The following is a 22,637-nucleotide window of genomic DNA, read 5'->3' as shown; positions in this document are numbered from 1 at the left end:
ATACAAAGGGCTATAAATCCTATCACTGTGCCTTAGCTCCAAAGTATCTCAGCCAATGCTGCTAAACCCACACTCCAGAGACAAGTGAAGTGCCATGGCTTTGAGGCTGGACAGATTTAGGTTCAAATCTCAGTTCTGCAATCATCCTGAGGTATAACGTGAATGCCTCCGTTTCTCTGTCTGTAATGTTCCCACCAGGACCAAAGCAATGTATGTGAACCAACAAGCACAGTGCCAGGCACATCCAGGAGTTTAGCACAGCTGGACCCTCCTCTCCACCTCCCTGAGATACAGACTAGCAGCGGCTACGGGCCACCAGCTTCCTATAACCAGTGCACGGTTGGTCTCACGGGGACTCGTGACTAACAGTGCTCACCTGCTATGATGGAAAGACTTCAGCTTTGGCTGCAGCAGGACAAACAGCACCACGAGGAGAAGAATGAGTGCTACAGAGCTGGCAGTGGAGGCCACTATGGACAGTGCAGGGACCCCGAGTGACGTGTGCGTTTCTTTGTCTATGGAAACAAGTCATCACAAACATTTGGTACCCAGAAGTATCATAACACATGGGCTCTACAGATGATGTAGCCAAATATTCCCTGCAGAATATAGACAGCTGGGCCTTTTCAGGAAAATCTTATAAAGTGGCCTAGGTATATATGGTGTCTCTGGAAACATTTCTTCTTCCTGTTACCTGAATAAGATCTCCACCTCCCACCACACACCCCGATCAAGTGGTACCTAAACTCATTTAACTTTGAAGTTTCTACCACCTTGAATTCCACCATGTTTTCCCCCATGGAGCAGGATAACTAAGAAGTGGGCAAATAATAAGGTCCTGTTCCAAGCCCCTCAGCCTTCACTGTAAACCTCGTATTGTTTCCCATCCTCTTCTGAGGTGTTACGGGTTAAGCATGTTCTAGTCTTGAAGCCCAAGTGTGAAGCAGAGAGAAGGCCATACAGCACACATTTCCTTTTAGGAATCTGCATATTCCTGTCATACAAGACAAGAAGAGGCAGGAAAGAAAAAGGAGGATAGAGTGCAGCAGGGCTGTAACTCCATAACAAAACTGTCACTTTCTATTCAAGAGAAAAATAAAATGGAAGAGACATTGGGAAATATGTTAGCACTGTGCTCGTTGCTCACTATGCTAGCAGACAGAACACAGCCTAAGGTTGTCAGCATCTGACTAGGCAAACAGAGATCCTGACATCAAAGGAATTTTACATAGTCAGGCAGATGCCTCAAAAAAGACCCAGAGCTTCTCAATGGTTCCGTGGAATGCAACGTGACTGACATGCACCAGCAACCCCAATGACATCCACAAAGACATGGGATACCAAAGAAAGAAAGGCCAAAGGGCTTAACACAGCCAAGGGAGCTCTCAAGAAAGCATGCGCCATTCCCCAGAAACTGGGACAAAAGCAGGACCCAGGCAGCACCCCACTTCACTTGTAGACTGACCTTCATTGAGATGACAGCTAACCTCCATGGCCGGCTTCCACTCGCCATCCTTGCAGGTCAGGTATTTGTAGTCCCCCTTCAACATGTAGCCTTCTGCACAGAGGTACTCGATGACACTGCCTGCTGTCAAGGGGTCTTTGCAGGGCCGGGGGTGGCAAATGTAGCCACCATTCTCTGGCTCTGGGGGCAGAGGGCACACTGCAAAGACAGAAGGAGATGGTATCACAAGGAGGCTTTCAATGGGCATGTGCTCTCAGTAGCATGACCCTGAAATTTCGGGGGCATTAGAACCATCCTTGGAAAAGCTTGTTGAACTAGTATGGAAATAAGTTGTCACTGACAGAGGTGGAAGTGCACCAGTCAGTCTGGCTGCTTACAGCATCTCTCCTCCCCGCTGGCCAGCAGACTCCAGAAAAGATCTGTACCTCTGCAACTTGGATCTGATGTTAACTGCGCCTACTAACAGTGAGTCAGACTGAGAGGGATAAAGCATGGGCAACTCATTATGGCAAGTGTTAGGCTGTTTACAACATCACTGCCAGGAAGGACTCCGTGGTATAATCAAAGCATGAGTCTGGCTTCTGAGAAGATTTCTGAGAGCTTTCCTGGGAGGCGTCCCAAGCCCTGTGCACCTTCTCTTGTCTGCCAGGCTTCACTCGCCTCTGTCCCATAATAAACTCCACATGCCTCCTCTAGGCATGACAATCTGGTTTTAGAGTCATCATCTCTTAGGATTCTGTGCGATAGTTATTGTTTCTTTCCTCTGATGATGAGGACATTACATCCCTCAAAGTGAAACAACTTTTATCCAAAATTGGGTGAATGTCAACTTGGGACCAGAGCCAGGCCCTCTGATTCTAACCCTGAGCTCACTTTCCCATGAGACCCAGTCCCTATCCCATGAGCCGATTGATTTGTAAAGTTTTCTGTACCAAGATCACTTCCTTTCACTCCCTCAGTCTGGTCAACTAAAGACATGGCGAACAGGATGTGGGTGTGGCGGGACTGTGGTTTAGAGAAGCTGTCACAGGATCACAGGAGCTGGAAGGACTGAGCAGCTTTTAGAAGGGAAACTATTTCTATTTCTGACAGATTACAGAACTGAATCTCAAGCCAGGTAGTGAAAGGAAGTGTATCTAGCCACACTTGAGGTGTCCAGTGGGGGCGCTAAGGAGCCAATGAAAGACTAGCCTGGGAGAAGACAGCATGACCTCCAACTTTCCAAATGTTTTACAAACACAAGATACAACAAAGATTTTTCCAAAGGAAATTCGGTTTTGCTGACTACATGCCAGCCTATCCTTGTATGGCAGAGCCGTCTATGTGGAAGTCAGAATGTGGTTTCCGTTTCTCACTTCCTCCAACAGGCTCAGAGTGACTGGGAATTACACAGGAGTGTCTGACTATCACCATAAGGCCCTGGCTCACTTCCATGTGAATGCCCCACAGACCACATTCTGCAGCCGACCCCTGCAGCCTCCCTCTAGTTCTGACCCAGAATGCTATTATGCAGGCTGACATCAAGTTGGGGGGGGGGGAGGATTAGATATAAAAAAGATCCTCGCCCTCAGGCTGCACATCCCTAGAGAGAGGTAGAAACATACATTTTCTTTTGTTTTGTCATTTAAGTACATTTATAATTTTTCTTGGTCATTTCTTGGGATTGAACCAGCGGCTTGTCCATGCTAGATAAGCACTCTATCACTGAGACACTCCCATTTACTTTCCCAATTTATATGTTCCTTTGGTAGTACTGAGAAGTGATTTCAGGGCCCTTATACATACTAGTAGAACTCTACCACTGAGCTACAGTTCCAGCTCAACAATTTTTTAAAAGCTACTAATTTTAAAAGTTGACAAAGGATCTAGAAGTCTGACAGCAACTATGGAACTAGAAGATGAATACAAATATGAGACCCTATCCCCTTGAAGGACATGCTTCTGATATCCCTACCACACACCCAGCTCAAAGTCCCAAACAGGAGGGAAGTGAACGCAAACATTTCTGTAACTCTCAAAGTGGTGCCTAACTCCTTCAGAGAGCTGGCCAGCAGTCAGCTGCTTTCCTATTTCCTTTTCCATCTTTTGTCCAGAGTAGTAAGCCCCCCCCAGACCTTCTGACTGACTCTTGTTTCTCTGCAGTGTGTGTCTATTTGGTTCATTTCCTGGGCTAACTAATGCCAAACATTCTTCTGGACAGCTCCTGAGAGTAGGCAGGACCCACAGAGGCCGTTGTGCTTGGGAGAGGCTCTCAGAGGAAGGGCTAGGATTCCAGAGCCATGTCTACTCTGCTCCATAGTCCCCCCTGTAAACCCCATAAATAGATAGGATCTTGGTATATATGTGGCACAAAGTTGTAAAATAAGATGTACAGTGAAAAGCCAGACACCTTCTTGTGCTCTGGCCAATCAGTTCCCTCCAAAGATACTCAGCATGTAGTTTTCCCTTATGCTTCTAAAAAATCTCCGCAGGAAGACTTAGGTGATATGTAAAGAGTGGAATTCCTGCTTCAAGAGAGGGAGTGTAGGAGCAGCAGAGACAGCAGCTTGTGCGAGGCTCAGAACAACACTGGGAGAAGTGGCATCTCAGTGAGACTTCTCTTCCTCAGGAGGGAAGGGCAATGTGAAGCAAACGCATGAGATTGAGTGTGAGCTAAACCCAGAGAGTCCGAAGTATCCCAGTTTAGCTGAGCTATTAACAAAAACCTTAGAGAGGACCTTGACTCACAATAAGAGAGGCTTGTTTTATGTTTAAGATTCTTTATAAAAAGAGTTGAATCTAGTCTAAGGTGGACCATATTATTTCAGCAGTACAGCAAAAATAAACTTGGTATAAAAATTATTTTGTGTTAATCTATGAAAGTCACTCAAAAGCAGCAAGCCGGAATACAGCAGGTTCAGCATTAAGATAGTCAGACCAAGGTTCAAGAAAGTAAGGAAGTGCCGGGCGGTGGTGGCGCATGCCTTTAATCCCAGCACTCCAGCACCCATGAGGCAGAGCCAGGTGGATCTCTGTGAGTTCGAGACCAGCATGGTCTACAGAGAAGATCCAGGACAGGCACCAAAACCCTGTCTCCAAAAACCAAAAAAATAAAAAATAAATAAATAAAATAAAATAAAAATAAAAAGCTGAGTGGTGGTGGTGCACGCCTTTAATCCCAGCACTTGGGAGGCAGAGGCAGGCAGATCTCTGTGAGTTCAAGGCCAGCCTGGTCTACAAAGTGAGTTCCGGGACAGCTAGGACTGTTACACAGAGAAACTGTCTCGAAAAACCAAACCAAAAAAAAAAAAAAAACAACAAAAAAAACCCAAAAAAAGAAAATAAAGAGGTTGTAGAATGAAGGGTCAGCAAACAGAGCAGGCAAAGTCACTTTGAAATATCAAGGGCACACATACACAAATATTGCTCTTTAATCCAAAGAGGAGACTGTGGAATGTGGCCACGGGCAAAAGATAAAGTATAGGCCTTCAGTGAAACCTTAAGTTCACAGGAAAGGGAAGAACATCCAGAAAAACCAAAACCCACAAAGCAAATAGAACACCTAGCAACTTCTGGGAGCCATGGTCCTGGCCAGGAGGCTGACAATTTATACCTCAGGTTTTCTTGAACATTCCTCACTTAAAGAGGAAATTTCAAGCTCTGCTCTTAACCCTGGAAAGACAATGAACTCATCTGATTTGGCAATACTACTTAATTTTTAAGAGGAATAGAAAGCCAGGTGACTTTACAGGGAAAAAAAATTCATTCTCCTAGCTGCTTCTGCATTCTACTGTCTCCCACAGATACTTAGGCCCCTAGTGTTAAAAGTCCTTTCTCCTCTGAGACTTTCTCTACAGCAACACTCAGCTCTGTAGATTCTGAGTAAAGTCATATCTGAAATTGTCTTGTACCATGCCAAGTACATGACAGATATCGATAATTCTGTTTACTTCCACATTGCAAAGTGAACCCTCAAGGGAAGGGGCTGACCCATCAGAAGACAGTGTCTCCAGGGGCACTAACACACTGTGAACATTCGGTGACCATCTAGCCAGGCAGCAGTGGGGAAACACATTAGAGAGGAATGATCCGGCTGAAGTTTCCACTTTAGGGTCACTTTGACCTAACAGATTCCTCAAAAACCAACAAGAACCCCAAGCCTTTCTAACTGTCCTGCTTTTGTTGTTCTGGTGCCCAGTCTATCAGGAAGGAGACAAATTAAAACTCATTTTGTTTTTTGTTTTTTTTGACAAGGTTTCTCTGTGTAGAAAACTCATTTTTACAATAGCTCAACAAGCAAAATAAAACTCCAGGAAAGACCTCGGAGGTGGGGTGGGGTGGGGGGAATAGAACGAAGACTTGAACACTTTCAAAACAAGTACGAAGCTATAGAAAATAGGGGTATGCAGCCTCTGGGTCTTTAAGGGATTAAAGGTGAGAAGGGCCGGAATACATTTAAATATATAGCATATTTTCAAAAGACTAAACAAAAGGTTTCTGGCCAACAGCCACCAAGAAAATACTACACTGTCAAACACAGGAGCCACAGGCTTAGCCAACTGTTCTGTGTTAACCGTTCACTCTCAGGTCTGAAATAATACAGTTTCACACTAAAATCAGTGTGTTAGCATTTGGGATATGAATGAGCACAAAGAAATAGGTGTTTAGGTGACTGGAGAGGTGGCTCAGCAGTTAAGAGCACTGACTGATCTTTCGGAAGACCAGGGTTCCATTCCTGGCAGCACATGGGGACTGAGGATGGGGAAGGGGGAGAGGAAGAGGGTCCCCGGCCCAAGCATCAATTCTAGAGAGGTGATCATTGGAGCAGGGCTGAGGTAGTACTGTTAATGTCCTACTGAGCTGTAATTCCAGAAAACAATTAGAGGGGTCCCTTTCCACGTGTGTCCTTGGGGGGCTATAAAGACTGTAACAAGGCAGGGCATGACCCTATGAATAGAGCCCAGGGTCCAAATTCCTTGGCTTCTTAGCAGTATGACCTCCTCCCTCCCCTTCTCCCACCACACACCCATCTCCTTTTTTCCTGGTTACCCCAGGTAAAAGCAGCTCTGTTTCATCATGTGTTCCCACTATGATGTTCTGCCCTGCTACAGGCTCAAGGGACTATGGACTGAAATGGTGAGTCCTTTTTTAACTTGCTTTTCTCAAGCATTTTGTCACAATAACGAAAGCGAACTAACGGGGCTAGTAACGGCTAATGTCAGCAGAGCCTTAGTGAAAGGAGTCCTTGGCTAAATACTGGAAGATAGGATTGCAGACCCCAAACAGCAGACAGATCTATATGATGGTCATGAAACGTTATCAGGTGTCATGGCCACACTCCTGTAATTCCAGCATCAGGAGGCTGAAGCAGAAGGATTCTGAGTTCAAGGAAAGCCTCGGCTACACACTGAGATGTTGCCCCCCGCCCCCCAAAAGCAGTCACGTAAAAACCCAGCATTTTGCACAGAGGACCCTTTAAGGTTATTTAAAAGAGGACTTATTTATTCACTTGTCAAACTCTTTCTTGATATGTAAAGGTTCAATTTCTACTTCCAGTTTATTAGCAGCAGAGCCAGAGAAAAGACAAGGGGATTATAGAAAGTAAAGTTGTTCAAATATGCTGTTTTGTGCAGGAAGCAGTAGTTACTGTACACAGCTTTCTAGACGTACCAAGCACCTTCTTGAATTCCTTCTACATGAAGCATTTTATACATGAGGACAAAGAGACTCTTCCGAGTTGAGTGATTTTCCAAGGCTAACCTCTATGTGCCTGTTCAAAGGGAAGGTGAAAAAGCATCCCAGACAAGCTGGAATTAGAGCATTATAAATATGGAAAGGGAGAAAGGAGGAGGAAAAAAAAAAAAACCCAAAAATACATCTGGTGGTGGTCAAAGGTTTCTGTGAGGTATCCTTCACAAGTTGAGTCTTAATAGCTTATGCTTACTGATATATGCCAGGCACTATTGTAAGGAGTTTATGCGTAGAACTCTTTTATGTTTCAACACACACACACACACACACACACACACACACACACACACACACACGCCTTAAATATATTCACAACACAACACAGATGAGCAAATTAAGGAAGAGAAGTCAAGATACTTGTTCAATGCTAGCCAGCAGGTAAGGCTGGGGCAAAATATCAGAGGGTCTCAGAGTCTAGCTTCTCCTCCAAACCTCAACCTGCCATAGGTGTTTCAGTGAGAAGTTCAGCAACAAGGACAATTTGGACACGGCAAGCAGACACTGAGGTCATTTCTAGGCCTGTTTTAATACGCAAAGGCACTAAACTAAAACACCTCTGAAGTCACTTCTGACACTACAAAGCTGTCTGAAGCTGACTATGTAGTTAGCCTCACCACCTCTTTGAGAGGTTCATTTATAAAAATCCTACAGCCAAGTGTTTTTTTTTTTTTTTAAAGATTTATTTATTTATTATGTATAAAGAAGAGGGTGCCAGATCTCATTACAGATGGTTGTGAGCCACCATGTGCATGCTGGGAATTGAACTCAGGACCTCTGGAAGAGCAGTCGGTACTCTTAACCTCTGAGCCATATCTCCAGCCCCGCCAAGTGGTTTTAAATTGACCTCTGGGTATGAAGGGCTGGCAGCACCTTGTGTCCACGGAGGAAAGAGCTCCTTCAATGGAACAGACTGTTACCACAGGCTTGCTGTGGGAGCCAGAAAACAGAAATCTCATTACTAGCAGACACCTAGGGCTGCTTCCCAATGGCTCTCCTGGCCTTCTGCATTACTGATCACCACTTGAGGAATCAAAAGTCTAAATCAGGCTGCAGGGAGAGGGAGTCAAGATGATTTCTCACGCCATTTGCAACCTTCTCATATAAAACAAATCTTCTAGCAGTCAGACAGGAAGCCCACTGTCCAGCCAGAATATTTTCTTAGAGAACTTCCCACACACTGGGGGTAGGGCCAGCCTGCTATAGCTCAAGCCTTTGCCAGGGTGTGGATGGTGCTGGCATAGGAGAGCACAGGGAGAAACCACAGACTAAGGCTGTCTCCCTGCAGCCTTTTCCAGTCCCCACCATCTTCCCAAAGAAAGGCCTAGCTCAAGCCTTGCTCTGGGACATCAGCAACTGGCAGACAAGTCTGGCTGAGAGACTGTCCTTGTTTTAGGACCAGACTCCTCCCCTCCTTCCTTCCCTCTTTTACAAAGAGTAGCCTCAGAAGGAGGAAAAGTATTTTCTTATATTGCCTCAAACATGGCGACTCTTATTCCTGGAGAGAGGCACAAAAACCCCTTCGTCACTCAGAATAAGGTGGTGCTTACCTTGGCTGAGGGTCCTGACCTTAAAGCACACACACCAACCCAGGGGAAATTCCCACTTCTACAAGGCTGTAGCTCCTCAGCACCTCTCCAGCCACACTGCCAGAGAGCACAGGCTAGAATTGTCAGTGTGGGTCCAGAATTAGATGCCTACCTTGTTTGTTGCCTTCAAAAGTTATCCATTACAGTCTTAGAAAGATCTATTCTACTTCACATAGTTGCTGTGAAGATTAATTCCAATATATAGGACAAGTACCTGGTTCAGGGTCTGTTACATATTCAGTGTTCAGTAAGCAGGAACTTTATTTTTTTTTCTCCTCTGTGTTCCTGTAACAACTTCATTCCTCCTGATAAACTACTACAATACTGTTTTTACATTTATTTTTCCACAGGTCACCCTTCCTCCATTTCTCCACTAAGTGCCACAACCCATCTGTCCACACTATAGTATAGGGATGTTTTGTTCAGGTTTGGTCCCCAACGCTTCATAAGTAATCTGACAGATAGTAAATACTTAGTAGAAAATTGTATGAGCTTACAAAAGCCTGTCCACTGCAAATCCTGTCTTGCTTCTAACTAGAATGGGCCACGTAATAGAGAGAATCTCTGTGCAAGTAAATCTCTTATTCTCTAAATCGGCATCTAGCTAATCATGAAAACATACTGTCTGCCCAACAGGGTCAGGCCACAAAGGAGCAGAGCATGGTCTTGGATCTCAAACAAATGAATCTGAGTTTGACCCAAGGGTCCACTCTGTGGCCTGTCAACTGTCCTGTTTTCCTCTGAGTCTTATTCAATAGCAGTATATGGTTCTACCAGTGTGATGAGCTAATTAATAAAAACAATATTCATGAAAAATGCTTGTATCATGCTGCACATATAATAGGCACTAAAACATTTTTACATTTACTCACAGAGTAAATTCAACCCCATACTTCTGAGTTTTGCATGGGGCAGGGCAAAGGCTTTACAGTAGAAAAGGACGATTTCAGAATTTCTTGATGTTTAGAGAGGGACAGGCAGAAAACATCAGGATGAAGCACTATGGGGGCTGCTTCTTTGCTCTCTAGCCCATCTCAGCAGCTGGGCTAGCCCCTTTCCACTCCCCTTTCAGCTGCAGGGCTTAGGCTGCACTCGGCTGACAAATGACCTCCACACGGTCTTTTACCTTTTACCTCTTCTTGTTTTCACAGCTCAGGAAGGAGGGACGACCAGGCTGGCAGTTGGGCTGGTCCTTTCCCCTCCCCACTGTTATGATTGCTAGAAGAAGGGGCTAGGAGGGCATTCTCCTGTACCCTGCTACTCCAGGTCCAGCCCACCAGTCTCCCAGTTGAGTGAGCTAGCCCAGGACAGAAAGATGAGCACAAAGCTAAGGAGTCAGGATATGCTGGGTGTGCTAACACATTACTGTGCTACCTTTGAGTGGTAGAGAGAGGTCAAGAGAAATCAGAGGAGTTTATATTGTTCCTCAGTAGCAATGGCTACCCAGGCTCCTCTCCTCACCCTAGCTCCTACCTAGCTGTCTTCTAATGGTATGCATTAGCCCTCCAGAATTCTATCTGCAGGAGGAATCCCCAGACAGCTGCTCAGCCACTGTCAGGGGAACTGTGATAACAAACTGAGGGATTCCAGAGAAAACAGAGTTAGAGGCCTGAGTGCAAAGGTCAAAGTCATGACTTCATTTCCTCTACCATCTAAAAAGTCATGTCTAGGCACGCCCATTTAAGAAGCATACATTTAAGTGTAAAACAAACTCAGTCTCTGTTGTCCCATGAGGTGCAAATGCGGAAGAGAATTAACATTTATCAACAGGCACTACATTGATCTTACTCAATTCTCCCACCCTACAAGGAAGGAGCAATGGAAATTTAGTCAGACTAAGAAACTAAGACTCTGACAAATTTAGTAATGGCCTGATAGAACATGGCTACTAAATTGTCAAATCTGTATTCAAATTCTGATTTTCCCTTATGTACTTGCTAATGGAATCTCCCTGATTACAAGATGTCTCAAAAAATAAATAAACAACAAACAACAAACAAACAAAAGACCCTCCCCCAAACTGCAATATATCATATGGGATAAGAGACAGAATACAAGGTGCTGCAACTCTTGTCTGGAGTCCAGTAAAGATGTTTGTTTGCTTGTAAACATAGAGGCCTCCTGTGTTCACATTATCAGCAGGCAGTATTTCCCCAGCAAAGCGCGGGAGAAAAGGCAGTTTCCTTCACTACAGGTGAACTATTTAAAGATCACAGATACCAAAGCTGCACCTTAGTGCGGTGGGGGCATTTTTAGAAGTGAAATGCAAAGTAATGTTACCACTAAATGCAGAATACACAGGGCCACTGAGGTACTTCTATTGAAACTCAAACAGCCCTACCGTGTATCACCAGGGAGACAGGCAGTGCATGCTGCTTCCACTGGTTCAGGAGGCACAAGTAAGCACTCACAGAGGCCTGGACAACCTAGAAAAATGAAGCATTCAGTAACCCCAGTTACGAGTGGCCATAAAGCTCTGCTGAGGCAGTGGCTACATGTCCTTGGTCTTTGAAAAGCACCCACAGGAACTAGGGGGTAGAGATCTGAACAGTGTTTTCTCAAGAAGGAGATGAGACTCAGTCTAAGACATACTATGAAGTGAGCTCTGTGCACTCTGCAGAGCGTGTGTGTCTGTCCACCCTCTCATGAGTCACGGATAACAGGATAGAAATGAGATGGAGGGTGCTATCAGGGGTATAGGTCTTGCCTTGGTTTTTTTCAGAACCAAAACATCTCAGGAACAAGGCAATGAAAGTATATGGGTAGAAAGAGTCAAAAAGTATACAACATCTTGATCTCTTCCACCTTATAGGACAGTGGTTCTCAACCTACGGGTCTTAACCCTCACAGGGGTTGTATCAGGTATTCTGCATATCAGATATTCACATTGCTACTCATAACAGTAGCAAAATCACAGTTGTGAAGTAGCAGTGAAATAATTTTATGACTGGGGGTCACCGCTACCCGAGGAGCTGTATTAAAGGGTCACAGCAATGGGATGATTGAGAAGCACTGCTGTCAGGGATGGAAGTCTCAGCTTTAAATAAGGTTAAGCCCCGAGATTCTGAATCACCTTGTCTCACATAGACATCACCATAAAAGCAGTCTGTCATGGTTTGATCTGCACGCCCCACAAGAGAATCTGTGCCAGCGGATGGCAAACGGTGAGAGTATTTGTATTGTTGTTGAGGGCTGTGGAGTCTTGTTCCTTTGTTCTGTGCTGCTGAGAACTGAACCTAGGGCCTCACAATACAATGCAAACACTACCACTGAGCAGCCAGTCCTGTCTGGTTTTGTTCTTGTTGTTCTTCCCTTCTGTCCCATGATGACATCCAACAAGGTGACCATCAGGCTGCTCTGTAAAGGCTCAGAAAAACCCTCTACTCTTCCTATGCTCTCTCCTGGTACTCCTTCCATGTACTGTTCTCTGAGGAAGCCACACTTAGTTTCTATTTTAAATTATGTGTATAAGTGTGTCTCTGTATGTGCAGGTGCCTGTAGAAGTGGTTGTGAGCAGCCACATGTGCGTGCCAAGAACCAAACTCAGGTCTTTTGCAAAAGCAGTAGGTGCTCTTAACTACTTAACATCTCTTCAGCCACACTTAAGTTTCTCTCTTTTGTTTTTTTGAGACAGGGTAGCAGTGGCTACCTGGAACTTGCTATGAAGTCCAGGCTGGCCTTGAACTACAGCCAATGTAGTCTAAGCTCATGCAAGTCCAAAGCAAGTGCTTGATCATTACTAAAGAGCTAGGATTTGCCTGTTCTATGAGCCTGTACTTAAGCAGTCTGGCTCTGGAATGTGTCCCTTAACCATTATATAAAGCAACCTCAAAACTTCAATTTGTGAGCCTGCATGGTGGCATAGATATGTAATCTCAGTACTTGAAAAGGCTGATACAAAGTTTAAAGTTGGCCTGGGCTACACAGTAAAATCTGGTCTAAAAACAAACCAAACATATACATACATTCATACAATAATCAGTCTGTATCTGATTTGTGAAACTTTGGGCCTAGACAAATTATACAGTCTCAATTCAATGTTTCATTTAATATTATGGTTTTTGTTTGTTTGGTTTTGGTTTTTCAAGTCAGGGTTTCTCTGTGTTACAGCTCTGGCTGGCCTCAAACTCACAAAGATCCGCCTGCCTCTGCCTCCTGAGTGCTGGGATTAAAGGCATTTGTCACCACTGCCCAGCATAGTATTATGGTTTTTTGAGACAGTCTCTCTACGTCTGCCTGGCTATCCTGGAACTCACTCTGTAGACCAGGCTGGTACTGAACTCAGAGACCTGCCTGCTCTGCCTCCTGAATGCTAGAATTAAAGGTATGCACTACAACACCTGGCTTATTTATTATTTTTAAGACAGGGTCTCACCATGTAGCCCTGGCTGGCCTAGAACTCTCTATGCAGAACAGGTTGGCTTTAAATCAGGCTGAAGACCATGACCCTGTTCCCTTCGGTAACTATTAAATCCTGAAAAGCCTTTGCTGTTTTTCGTTTATTTGTTTAAAGATGAGGCCTTGCGATATATAGTCAAACTTGAGATCCTCCTGCTTCACCCTGCCAAGTAGTTAGTATTATAGTATATGCCACTGGACTCAGCTTCTGGCAAGCCTTTTTTTTTTTTTTTTTTGGACTGGCCAGTCTAACAGTCCTGGTCAGGAGATATTATCTGATGGAATCTCACCTACTCTGTGTCTACAGATGAGCCTTACCTACTCTATGTGTCTACAGACAGTAACATACAGATGCAACATTTAATAAACAGAAATATTCTTCAATCATATATCTTTCTAAAGAGTAGATTTAATAACCTTTATCTAGAAGACAATAAAAAAAATCAAGAGTCTTCATCCTACTGTTACTGGAAATTACCTTCCTAGCAGAAATTCCTTCATTAACTTAGACATCATCTATTGAATACTTACTATGTCCCAGAGTAGTGCTACAACTCAAGAGCAAACAATACAGCATCTGTCCTTGAAGAGACAGAACCCAGTCTCTCTAGGGTTATAGACAAGAGCCCTAAGTAGGATACAGTAATAATAACATCTCCTCTCTGTTTAAACTTTAGAGTTCACCTAAGGATTACATGTATCCATCCATTCTCTTGAGGAGGTTTTACCAAGTCCCAAGCACTCTGCCAGGCAATGGAGGAAGGCAGGCAGAATGATGAAAAGGACGGAGGCCCTACTCTCTTGGGGACTTGTGTCTAGTGAGTGACCACAGCACAAATCAATATGGGATACAAGGTTTTGAAAAGGATTAACCCAGGGGAGAAGTGATGAGAGATGGGAGAAGTCAGAGTTCCAGGTGGAGGGTAACAGGACCTGTGACCGCAGGATAGAGGACTGTGACAGAGATAAGCAGAGCAGAAAGAACACACTGCGGGTGGAAACAGGGCAAAGACAGAGAAGCAAAAAAGAGGTGGCTTGTGTGTAAGAAGTAACAAATACGTCCAGTATTAGCAGGAGACAGAGATCTGGAAAATCAGCCTGGCAAACTAGGTGTTGCAGCATGTACCTCTAGTCTCAGCACTGAGAAGCCTCAGGCAGGCTGCAAGTTCAAGCCAGCCAGGTCCACATAGTCAGCTCCTATCTAGAGGAAAGCAGTGCGAGGGATGTCAGGCTGGTGTCTGATTCAGATAATTCGGGAAGGCCCTAAATGCAAGCAAAATGTGAACTTTTGGGTTCTTCTTGTCCCAAGTGATGAACATTCAAAGAATTCTTTTAGCCCTAAAATGTAGAAGTGCTGTTCATAGTAAAATGACAGTCTGCTTTATGGTACTGATCTTCCAGAAGAAGCCAAGCGTACAATCTGCTTACATACTCCTGATACAAGTGCTTCCCGATGGAACTGGATGGGCAGGGAGGCAGAATGAGGGAAGGGGAAGAATGGGGAAGTACATTCTCATCTTGCTACTCAGGTTTGCAGGGGGACAGGGACAGAACCGGAGGGGAATGAGAAAAGGAATATAAAGGTGACTGGGGTCAATTTCTTTCCCAGGACTTGTCACATGGCAGCAGATGGAGTGCATCCCTAGAGGACCGGGTTCCAGAAAGCAGCTGCTCCCAGTTCCAGTTCAAACAGCTGGGGTCGCAGGTCCTCTTTGCACAAACTCAATGCCAGAAATCAATGGGTCCCATTGTGCCTGCATGTCAGACTCTCCTATTCCAGGCTTATGCCCTACATGTATTTGGAACAGAGGATTGGGAAAAATGACATAGCTTACTTTAAAAGACTCTACCTGCGAATTAATAGAAGATAAGAGAATTATAAAAACCTAATTTTACATAAATTGTCTGGAATTTTCTAGGAAAATGAGATGTTAATTGTCTCAGACTAAAAGAACATGATCATAAAGTAGGGAGACAGAAGGATAGAGGATAACTAGATGAAAATCACCAAATGCCTCTGGTTCTCTTTTTCTTGTCCAATGCATTTTTTGTCTCCCACCAAAAAGCAGGCTAGACATTTCAGTATTAGAAGAGGGATTAAAGAATCCATAAAATGACGTGTATATACACAGAGGAGTGTAACTGTATGATTACACAATTAAGCACATTAAAGTATTTATACTGCTGAGACTAACAGCTCCTTCTCAAAGGCATTCCACCAAAGTTGAAGGGGAAAAGAAGACAGAAGATCTAATTGCAATCTTCCACAACACCAGACATCCCCAGCTGGTGCCACAGCTGAATTCTCTTAATTAAAATCTTGTAACAGCAAGTAGGAAAGACACTGTATACTTATTGACTCTACTCAGTGACCAGCTAGGCATTGAAGAGGCTCTGAATACTATTACAATTAGAGATTTTTCTAGGACAATGATAACCCAGTGTGGGATATTAATTAGTTTTTCCTAAAAACCTTCTTATTTAAAGCACATACTTAACAACTCAATACTCACAAAACTGGGGACAAGGGCTAGAAATTAGAAAAGTTCACAGTTTAGGAGCTGGTTTACTGTCTGATGGCTCTCTTGGCTCCTCAAACTTGAGCCTTTTCAATAGAGAAAGCTAACAATATTTGAACAGAGTAGCATTTATTTTAGACTTAAAATCATGGGTTAAATATATCTAAATGGAATAAAGATGATGAGTATATACGAATGAGTACAATGTGCAGCCATTCATACATGAAGATGCTAGGTACCCACACAATTTATTTCAGTTCTAGAAAGGCCTTTATACTTACAAAGAAGTTTTATTTCTGTATGACTTAGTTATAGTAGAACCTGTCCCCCTACTTCCCCAGTGGTCCCTCAATGCCACACAATGGACTTACATATTAAAAGGAAGTCCTGTTCTCAGCCAGAAAAAGACACTAAAATGCCTAATTATACCTTGCCTCTTGACTATAACTGGGGACAGTACAATCTGGGTATTTCAACAACAGTCTGTAGCTGTGTGTGTTTTCTTCTCCATAGCTGAGCAGGGAAGCTGACTCACACTCAAGTAAATACTCTGCCCACACTGCCCTCCCCCGTCACCTCTGGCACATTCACTGACTAAATTCCAAATTTTTCAAGTATGTAAGTCAACTTTATAAGACCTACCCTTCTTATAACTGGAACCAGCAATTTCATTTACCATTTCCAGTTTAACCCTGCAAAATAAAGGTTCAATTCCAAAAGATCTGCTGCAGAGTAGACAGAACCAACAACATAGGTCAGAGTTCTTTATCAGCTCCTGCAAAACTGTCCAAATTCAGAGGCATTTGGGTATTGATTTACAACAGACCAGAAAGCAGGCTGCTCCTAAATGTCCAGAAGCAAACTGTTCAATTTTGTTTTGGAGGCCCTCACTTCCAAGGGCCCAGAGTCACTGTGGTACAACTAGAGAAAGTATATTCTTAGGTACCCTCAATAGCAAGTGAAGAATGTGGCTATGACCAAGGATCTCTGGCATTCAACATATACACCTGCATTTTCCAGAAAGCAGGCCTGCATCCATAGTCAGAGGTTTGCTGTGCCTCATAAGGAAAGGAAAGTTAGTCAGCGCCTATACAAGCCTGCTCTTTTCATGACAGCTCATCCTGGGCTTATCCAGCTCCTACACTTTGCTGAAAAGACTTGTCAGCTCTGCAGATAAGGCCCTGAAGAGGCTTCCAGTGAGGCATCCTGGAGGAACAGTATTAGGAGCACAATACTTTCTTCCCAGCTGGGAGCAATTCAGCCTGTGGCGGACAGAATGTGCTCACCTCTCCACACAAGTGGACAACGTCCTCTGACGTCAGTCCTTTGCCTGTGAGACCAAACAAAACCACTCAGCTGAAAAGGGCACATATGTTTTAGGGCTGATTCTGGACTCTAGGCCTGGTGCTTTCTCTTTGAGCCCTTCCTGAGTACCCTCAATCTTCTCAGAGTAGGACAAAATTAGACAAACTGCAAAGCTCTGTAACTGGCAGATGAGGGCTGTTAACTCAACCATGAGACACTTCACACGCAAACCCAAGCAGAAGCTTTCAAGAGAAGAGAAAGAGTTTGCTCTTTCAGGGCAGAAAACGGGGCAAATGTTAAAAACGCAGGGCTCCTCCTTAGCACTTCTTTCGCCTTACAAGCTCCCCATTCCTTGGCGGCCTGGCAACAAATGGGGCTGATTTGCAAAGAAATGCTCACTTTCTAGGGCTACAGGCCATGCCTTGGGTCTCTGCCAAGCACCTGAGTCAGGTCTGAAAGGCGGTGGCAGCTCTACTCAGCACCAGCCGCTGAAAGAGGAATGCATTCACTTTCTGTAGGAAATCATTTTACCTTCCCCATTTCTATGAGGAATTAATAGATTTTTGAGATGAATATGTTTATGCTTGTTCATTCCTACATAATCTCTCAATAAATATTAATTTTTCTAATTTCCATTTCTTACTAAGAGCAACAGCTACATTCTCTCTATTAAAAACACCTTCTTGCCAAACAAAACAGTTTTAGCTGGGCGCTGGTAGTGGTCTCAGCACTGGGGAGGCAGAAGCAGGCAGATCTCTTGAGTTGGTTGAGAAGCCAGCCTAGTCTACAGATCCAGTTCCAGGACAGCCAGGGCTACACAGAGAAACCCTGTATTAAACACACACACACACACACACACACACACACACACACCAGCCAGGCAGGCAGTGGTGGTGCACACCTTTAATCCCAGTGCTCGGGAGGCAGGCAGGCGAATCTCTTGAGTTTGAGGCCAGCCTGGTCTACAAAGCGAGTTCTGGGACAGGCTCCAAAGCTACACAGAGAAACCCTATCTCAAAAAACAAAAACCATAACAAACAAACAAACAAAAACCACCAAACCCCCCAATAAATAAATACATAAATAGAACACCTTTGACTTATCTCTTTTAATTTAGTCAAAACCCAAGGCTCCCCAAATTTCTTATGGAGATAGATACAAGGGAAGGCTGTTTCACTCAATGTTGGCTAGGGTTTTCAGAAACATTCTTTCACTGCCAACCACGTACGAGGTGACTGATGTCCCCAGGACTTGGGCAGTAATCTTTAGCCAAGCTCATCCTAAAACGATCATGTTATGATAGACTCCACTGGGATTACTGGGAACTTCACCTCCACCTGGAGCAGGACCTAGTGAAAGCTTTATTCAGAGTGGTGGTACCCAACAGCTGATCAGAAAGCCTGCAACCACCTAGGGCTTTAACTGCTAGGTCCCATGAGAGAAACGGGTACCACCACCGCACACCACCCAAGACCAAGACAAAAGCAGCAGCCTCTGTCAGCCACCCCTCCTTCCCAATGCCTAACTCTATTCCTTCTCAGCTACGGGCAGCTGGCGTTCTCCCTGCTGTCTACATAGAGACACTCCACTCTGCACTCACAGGCTACCTTCTCTAAGTGTACAGTTTTCCTCACAATGTTTCTTCCAGAACCTTTCAAATACGCCAATTTCTTTCTATAAGTCTCAGCGTTTCTGCCAAATATGTGCCTTTCCACAGTGGACTCAAACCCAAATCAAACACGAGATGTATCTTAGCATCTCCTTCAGAAATTCCCTCCTCTGACCTCATCTCCAATACTGACAATCAAGCACACAACCCTACAATAGTATGTTCACTTTTTTAAAGTGTGTGTGTGTGTGTGTGTGTGTGTGTGTGTGTGTATGTCCGTGTCCTCCTTGTCCAGAACAACACCTACATTCACCACCTGGAGCACATTTACGCCACTGGACAAACACCAGACAGAACCTGTCTCCAGACGGCAGATAGCTCCCATACAGGCCACTTCTGACCCAGTCCTAGCCAATGCCGAGACTTCTGCCTACAGACAGCTCACATTCCAACTTGGATCAAGCATCAAACAAAAGATTTCACAACCCCACCCTTGCTGCAGGCTCCAAAGCTCTTAAAAGGCACCCTGTTTAAACAAGAGGTACTGTACATTTTGGGGAAATGATGAAGCAACTTCTCATAAGAGAAAGGAAAAAAAAGCCCCTAAGTGCAAAAATGGCTTCTTGGAAACCAGAACAGTTTCCCTGCCAAGGCAGAGAGAAAAGGATTTGACATCTAGGCCCTTCATCCTTGGCAAAGCTGCAATACAGGAACAGAAGAGATGAGGCATGCAGGGAAAAACAGGAACTCTGTAATTTCCAGAATCCCAGCATAATCAGATGATGCATCTACCCTTCATGATCCCTCAAGTCCAGGTCCCCTTTCTCCTCTTTACAATTCTTAAACAATGGATGTGGTCAAAAAAACCTGAGTGCAAATGCAGTCACACTGGAGATACATCACAGCTCTTGTTCCATGAAAACAACTGTACAATGCGTTTTTGGAGGGTGGTAAAATACTTTTGCTACAGTCACACTATTTTTTTTTTAAAGAGGAAAAAGAAGAGGGAGAGTACATTTTGCATTTCATATACTTGGTTAGATTATAAGGTGGTTTTCTTTTTCTTTTCTTTTCTTTTTTTTTTTCCGAGACTGGGTTTCTCTGTGTAGCTTTGCGCCTTTCCTGGAACTCACTTTGGAGACCAGGCTGGCCTCGAACTCACAGAGATCCGCCTGCCTCTGCCTCCTGAGTGCTGGGATTAAAGGCGTGCACCACTATCGCTCAGCTTATTTTCTTTTTTATGTGCATTGGTGTTTTACCTGCATGTATGTCTGTGTGAGGGTATCAGATCCTGGAATTGGAGTTACAGACAGTTGGGAACTGCCATGTGGGTGCTGGGAATTGAACCTAGATCCTTTAGAAGAGCAGCCAGAGCTTTTAACTGCTGAGCTATCTCTCCAGTCCTCATTTTCTCACTTATATTAGAGTGGCTGGTTTCAGAGCAGGTACATATATAAAACTAGGAAAAATAGAAAATTCCTATCAATCTGCTTGGTATGCAAGGTTTATCAAATCCCCATTATTTCACTTTTTAAACTACTATATTACTATGCTACTGGAAATATTCCTCAGTCAAGTGAGAAAAAAGAAAAACATCACCCACAAAGGAAATTTCCCTCAGGTTCCTGTCTGCAACCTCTGCGCCCCTCCCAACCCTCCCCCTGCCCCCAAATCTTGGTAACACTTTATACATCCATACAGCATTTGAGAGGGTTCCAATTCTACTTCTTTGGCATAAAACCTTTACCAAACCTAAGAATTCATTTTCACTTAGCCGGTTTGCCTGGGCTAGATGGCAGCTTGCAACACGTGACCCCTAGAGGTTTTCCTGATGGCGAACACGTGACCCCTCCTCCCCTTTAAGCACCCCCCCATGGCGAACACGTGACCCCTCCTCCTCTTTAAGCACCCCCCCATGGCGAACACGTGACCCCTCCTCCCCTTTAAGCACCCCCCCCATGGTGAACACGTGACCCCTCCCCCCTTTACTGCCCCACTTATCTTTATAGCAGCTATTCTCAGGAATAATGAACAGGTCATAAACAAGCTGCTAAAGCAAGCCCAACTCCACTGGATGTCAGAATGCCCACAAAGTGTCTCTGTAGGCCCCCTTCTCTCTAGTCCATCCTCCTCTACGGCTGCCATTGGGCCCTACACCATACATTAGGAGCTTGCTTTCTGGGTAACCAAATGGATTCCTGCTACAAAACAATTTCAGAAAACAGAAGTTAAGCTGCTTTAATTTTATTACCCAAGTTTATTAAATTTTACTTTGAGCATTGCTGTACCATCCAGAATTCTTTCTCTGATTGGAGCCTTCCTTAAGGCAGCAGTAACTTAAAGACAACTCACACATCACTTTAAAAATATACCAGATATCAATCTGTTACTTTTTTCTGCCCCTCTCCCCAAGACAGGATTTCTCTGTGTAGTTTTGGTGCCTGTCCTGGATCTTACTCTGTAGACCAGGCTGGACTCAAACTCACAGAGATCCGCCTGGCTCTGCCTCCCAAGTGCTGGGATTAAAGTTGTGCGCCACCACTGGACGGCTCAATTTAGTACTTTTTAAAATGAGCAGTATGTGTATCGACAGTGGGGAAAGGCAGAACTTAAGTGTTTCTCTGAGTCTGTTCAATGTGACCCCTCCTTGTAGGCAAACTACACTGAAAGACAATTTATTAGGATGTCTCTCCATCCGCTGCTTAAACTACAAGTAAAAAATCCTCTTTTCTTGCAGCTACTAAAAAATTGGGCTGCAAAATGACAGGGGCCAACCCTATAAATAGAATTTACGGGAAGGAACTTGAGGGAAGGGTTAGAGATGTATCATCTTTCTTCCTCTAACTAAGCCACAACTAAAACAAAGACAGAAATTAACTTGGAGGAGTTAGGGATTTAGTTCAGTCGTGATGCTTTAAGCACAAGCGCCACCCTGCCCCCACCTCCAGTATGGAGGGCTAACTTGAAAGCTTTATTTTAATTGGACTGGTTGAGTTAACAGAGAGACTAAGGGAATCATCCCCTCAGAACGACAGAGTTGAGTTTTGTGGGACACTGACCTGAGAGACGAATGGAGGGACATTTGAATTAGCAAAAACAGCATAGGAAAGCAAGGCACCGGAGGCACAGGCCATGATGTATGATGGGATGTAAGTTCTAGACAAAAGCTAGAAGGAAAGATGAGGGTTATGCTGCTATGGAATGTGATCTTATCATAGGCTTAATAAAACTGCATGTGTGTAATCACGCCAAGCCTCAGATTTAAGAGGTATTCTGGCAGCATAATAGAAGGGGATGTGTGGAGAGAGCAACAGAGATGATACGGGAGACAGGAAAACCAGTAAGAGGCCTTCGACCTTGACGTCAGCTATTTTCTTGCTGAGAGTGGGTTATCATGAACTGTAGCCCCTGCCTACAGTGAACCTCCTGGCTGGGGGCCACCTGTCCACCCCACAGATGCCACCAGGAATAAGAACACCAGTGCCTCTGGAGAGTGGATGCCTCTAGAATCTCTGTCACTGATAGATTCTGGCCTCTGGACAGCAAGCTACAAAACTAGGGATTCAAAGTGAAGAGTATGCACCACCTCACTGCTATAGTCTGCAAAATGCCAGCTGTCCCTTTTACAGACAGTCTGGAGAAAGTGGGGGAACCTCTGCATCCCTGCTCCCATCCCCACCCACACCCCATCTCCAAACCAATTTTATGTGTTGGGGGAAGACATAAATTAAACATTATTTCTAGTAACTGAAAGTCCTGGGAAATGGAAGGTGTCAGTTATAAAATAAACCCTAAAACTTCTAGAAGAAAATATTAGAGGCTATCTTTATAAAACTAGGATAAGAGAATAATTTCTAAATAAATAAAAATGGCTATTAGGGTGTGTGTACACAGACTGTGTGTGTGGGCACATGTGCTACGGTGTACCTGAGGAGGTCAGAGTTGGTTCTCTCTTCCCCCCAGGCCTGCAGGACAAGCACCTTTACCGTTTCATATATCCTGAGAAGAGTATCTGAAACAGGACA

At 44.3% G+C, this 22,637-nt stretch overlaps 1 protein-coding gene across 3 annotated transcripts in view; it reads right to left on the bottom strand.

Moving 5' to 3' along the window:
* The window catches only part of Susd6 (sushi domain containing 6), a 102,269-nt gene that overhangs the window by 11,624 nt on the left and 68,008 nt on the right, over positions 1 to 22,637 (bottom strand). For all 3 annotated transcript variants that reach the window (XM_036206063.1, XM_036206062.1, XM_036206064.1), the window contains 2 exons: positions 1,466 to 1,663; positions 377 to 515 (listed from right to left, as the gene is read on the bottom strand). In XM_036206063.1, the coding sequence (XP_036061956.1) occupies positions 377 to 515; positions 1,466 to 1,663 (337 nt within the window). The remainder of the gene's footprint in view (positions 1 to 376; positions 516 to 1,465; positions 1,664 to 22,637) is intronic.

The sequence above is a fragment of the Onychomys torridus genome, chromosome 14 (assembly GCF_903995425.1).
Source record: "Onychomys torridus chromosome 14, mOncTor1.1, whole genome shotgun sequence".
NCBI classification, from domain to species: domain Eukaryota; kingdom Metazoa; phylum Chordata; class Mammalia; order Rodentia; family Cricetidae; genus Onychomys; species Onychomys torridus.
Note: the sequence above shows the minus strand (reverse complement) of the source record. Positions and strands in the feature narration are given on the sequence as shown.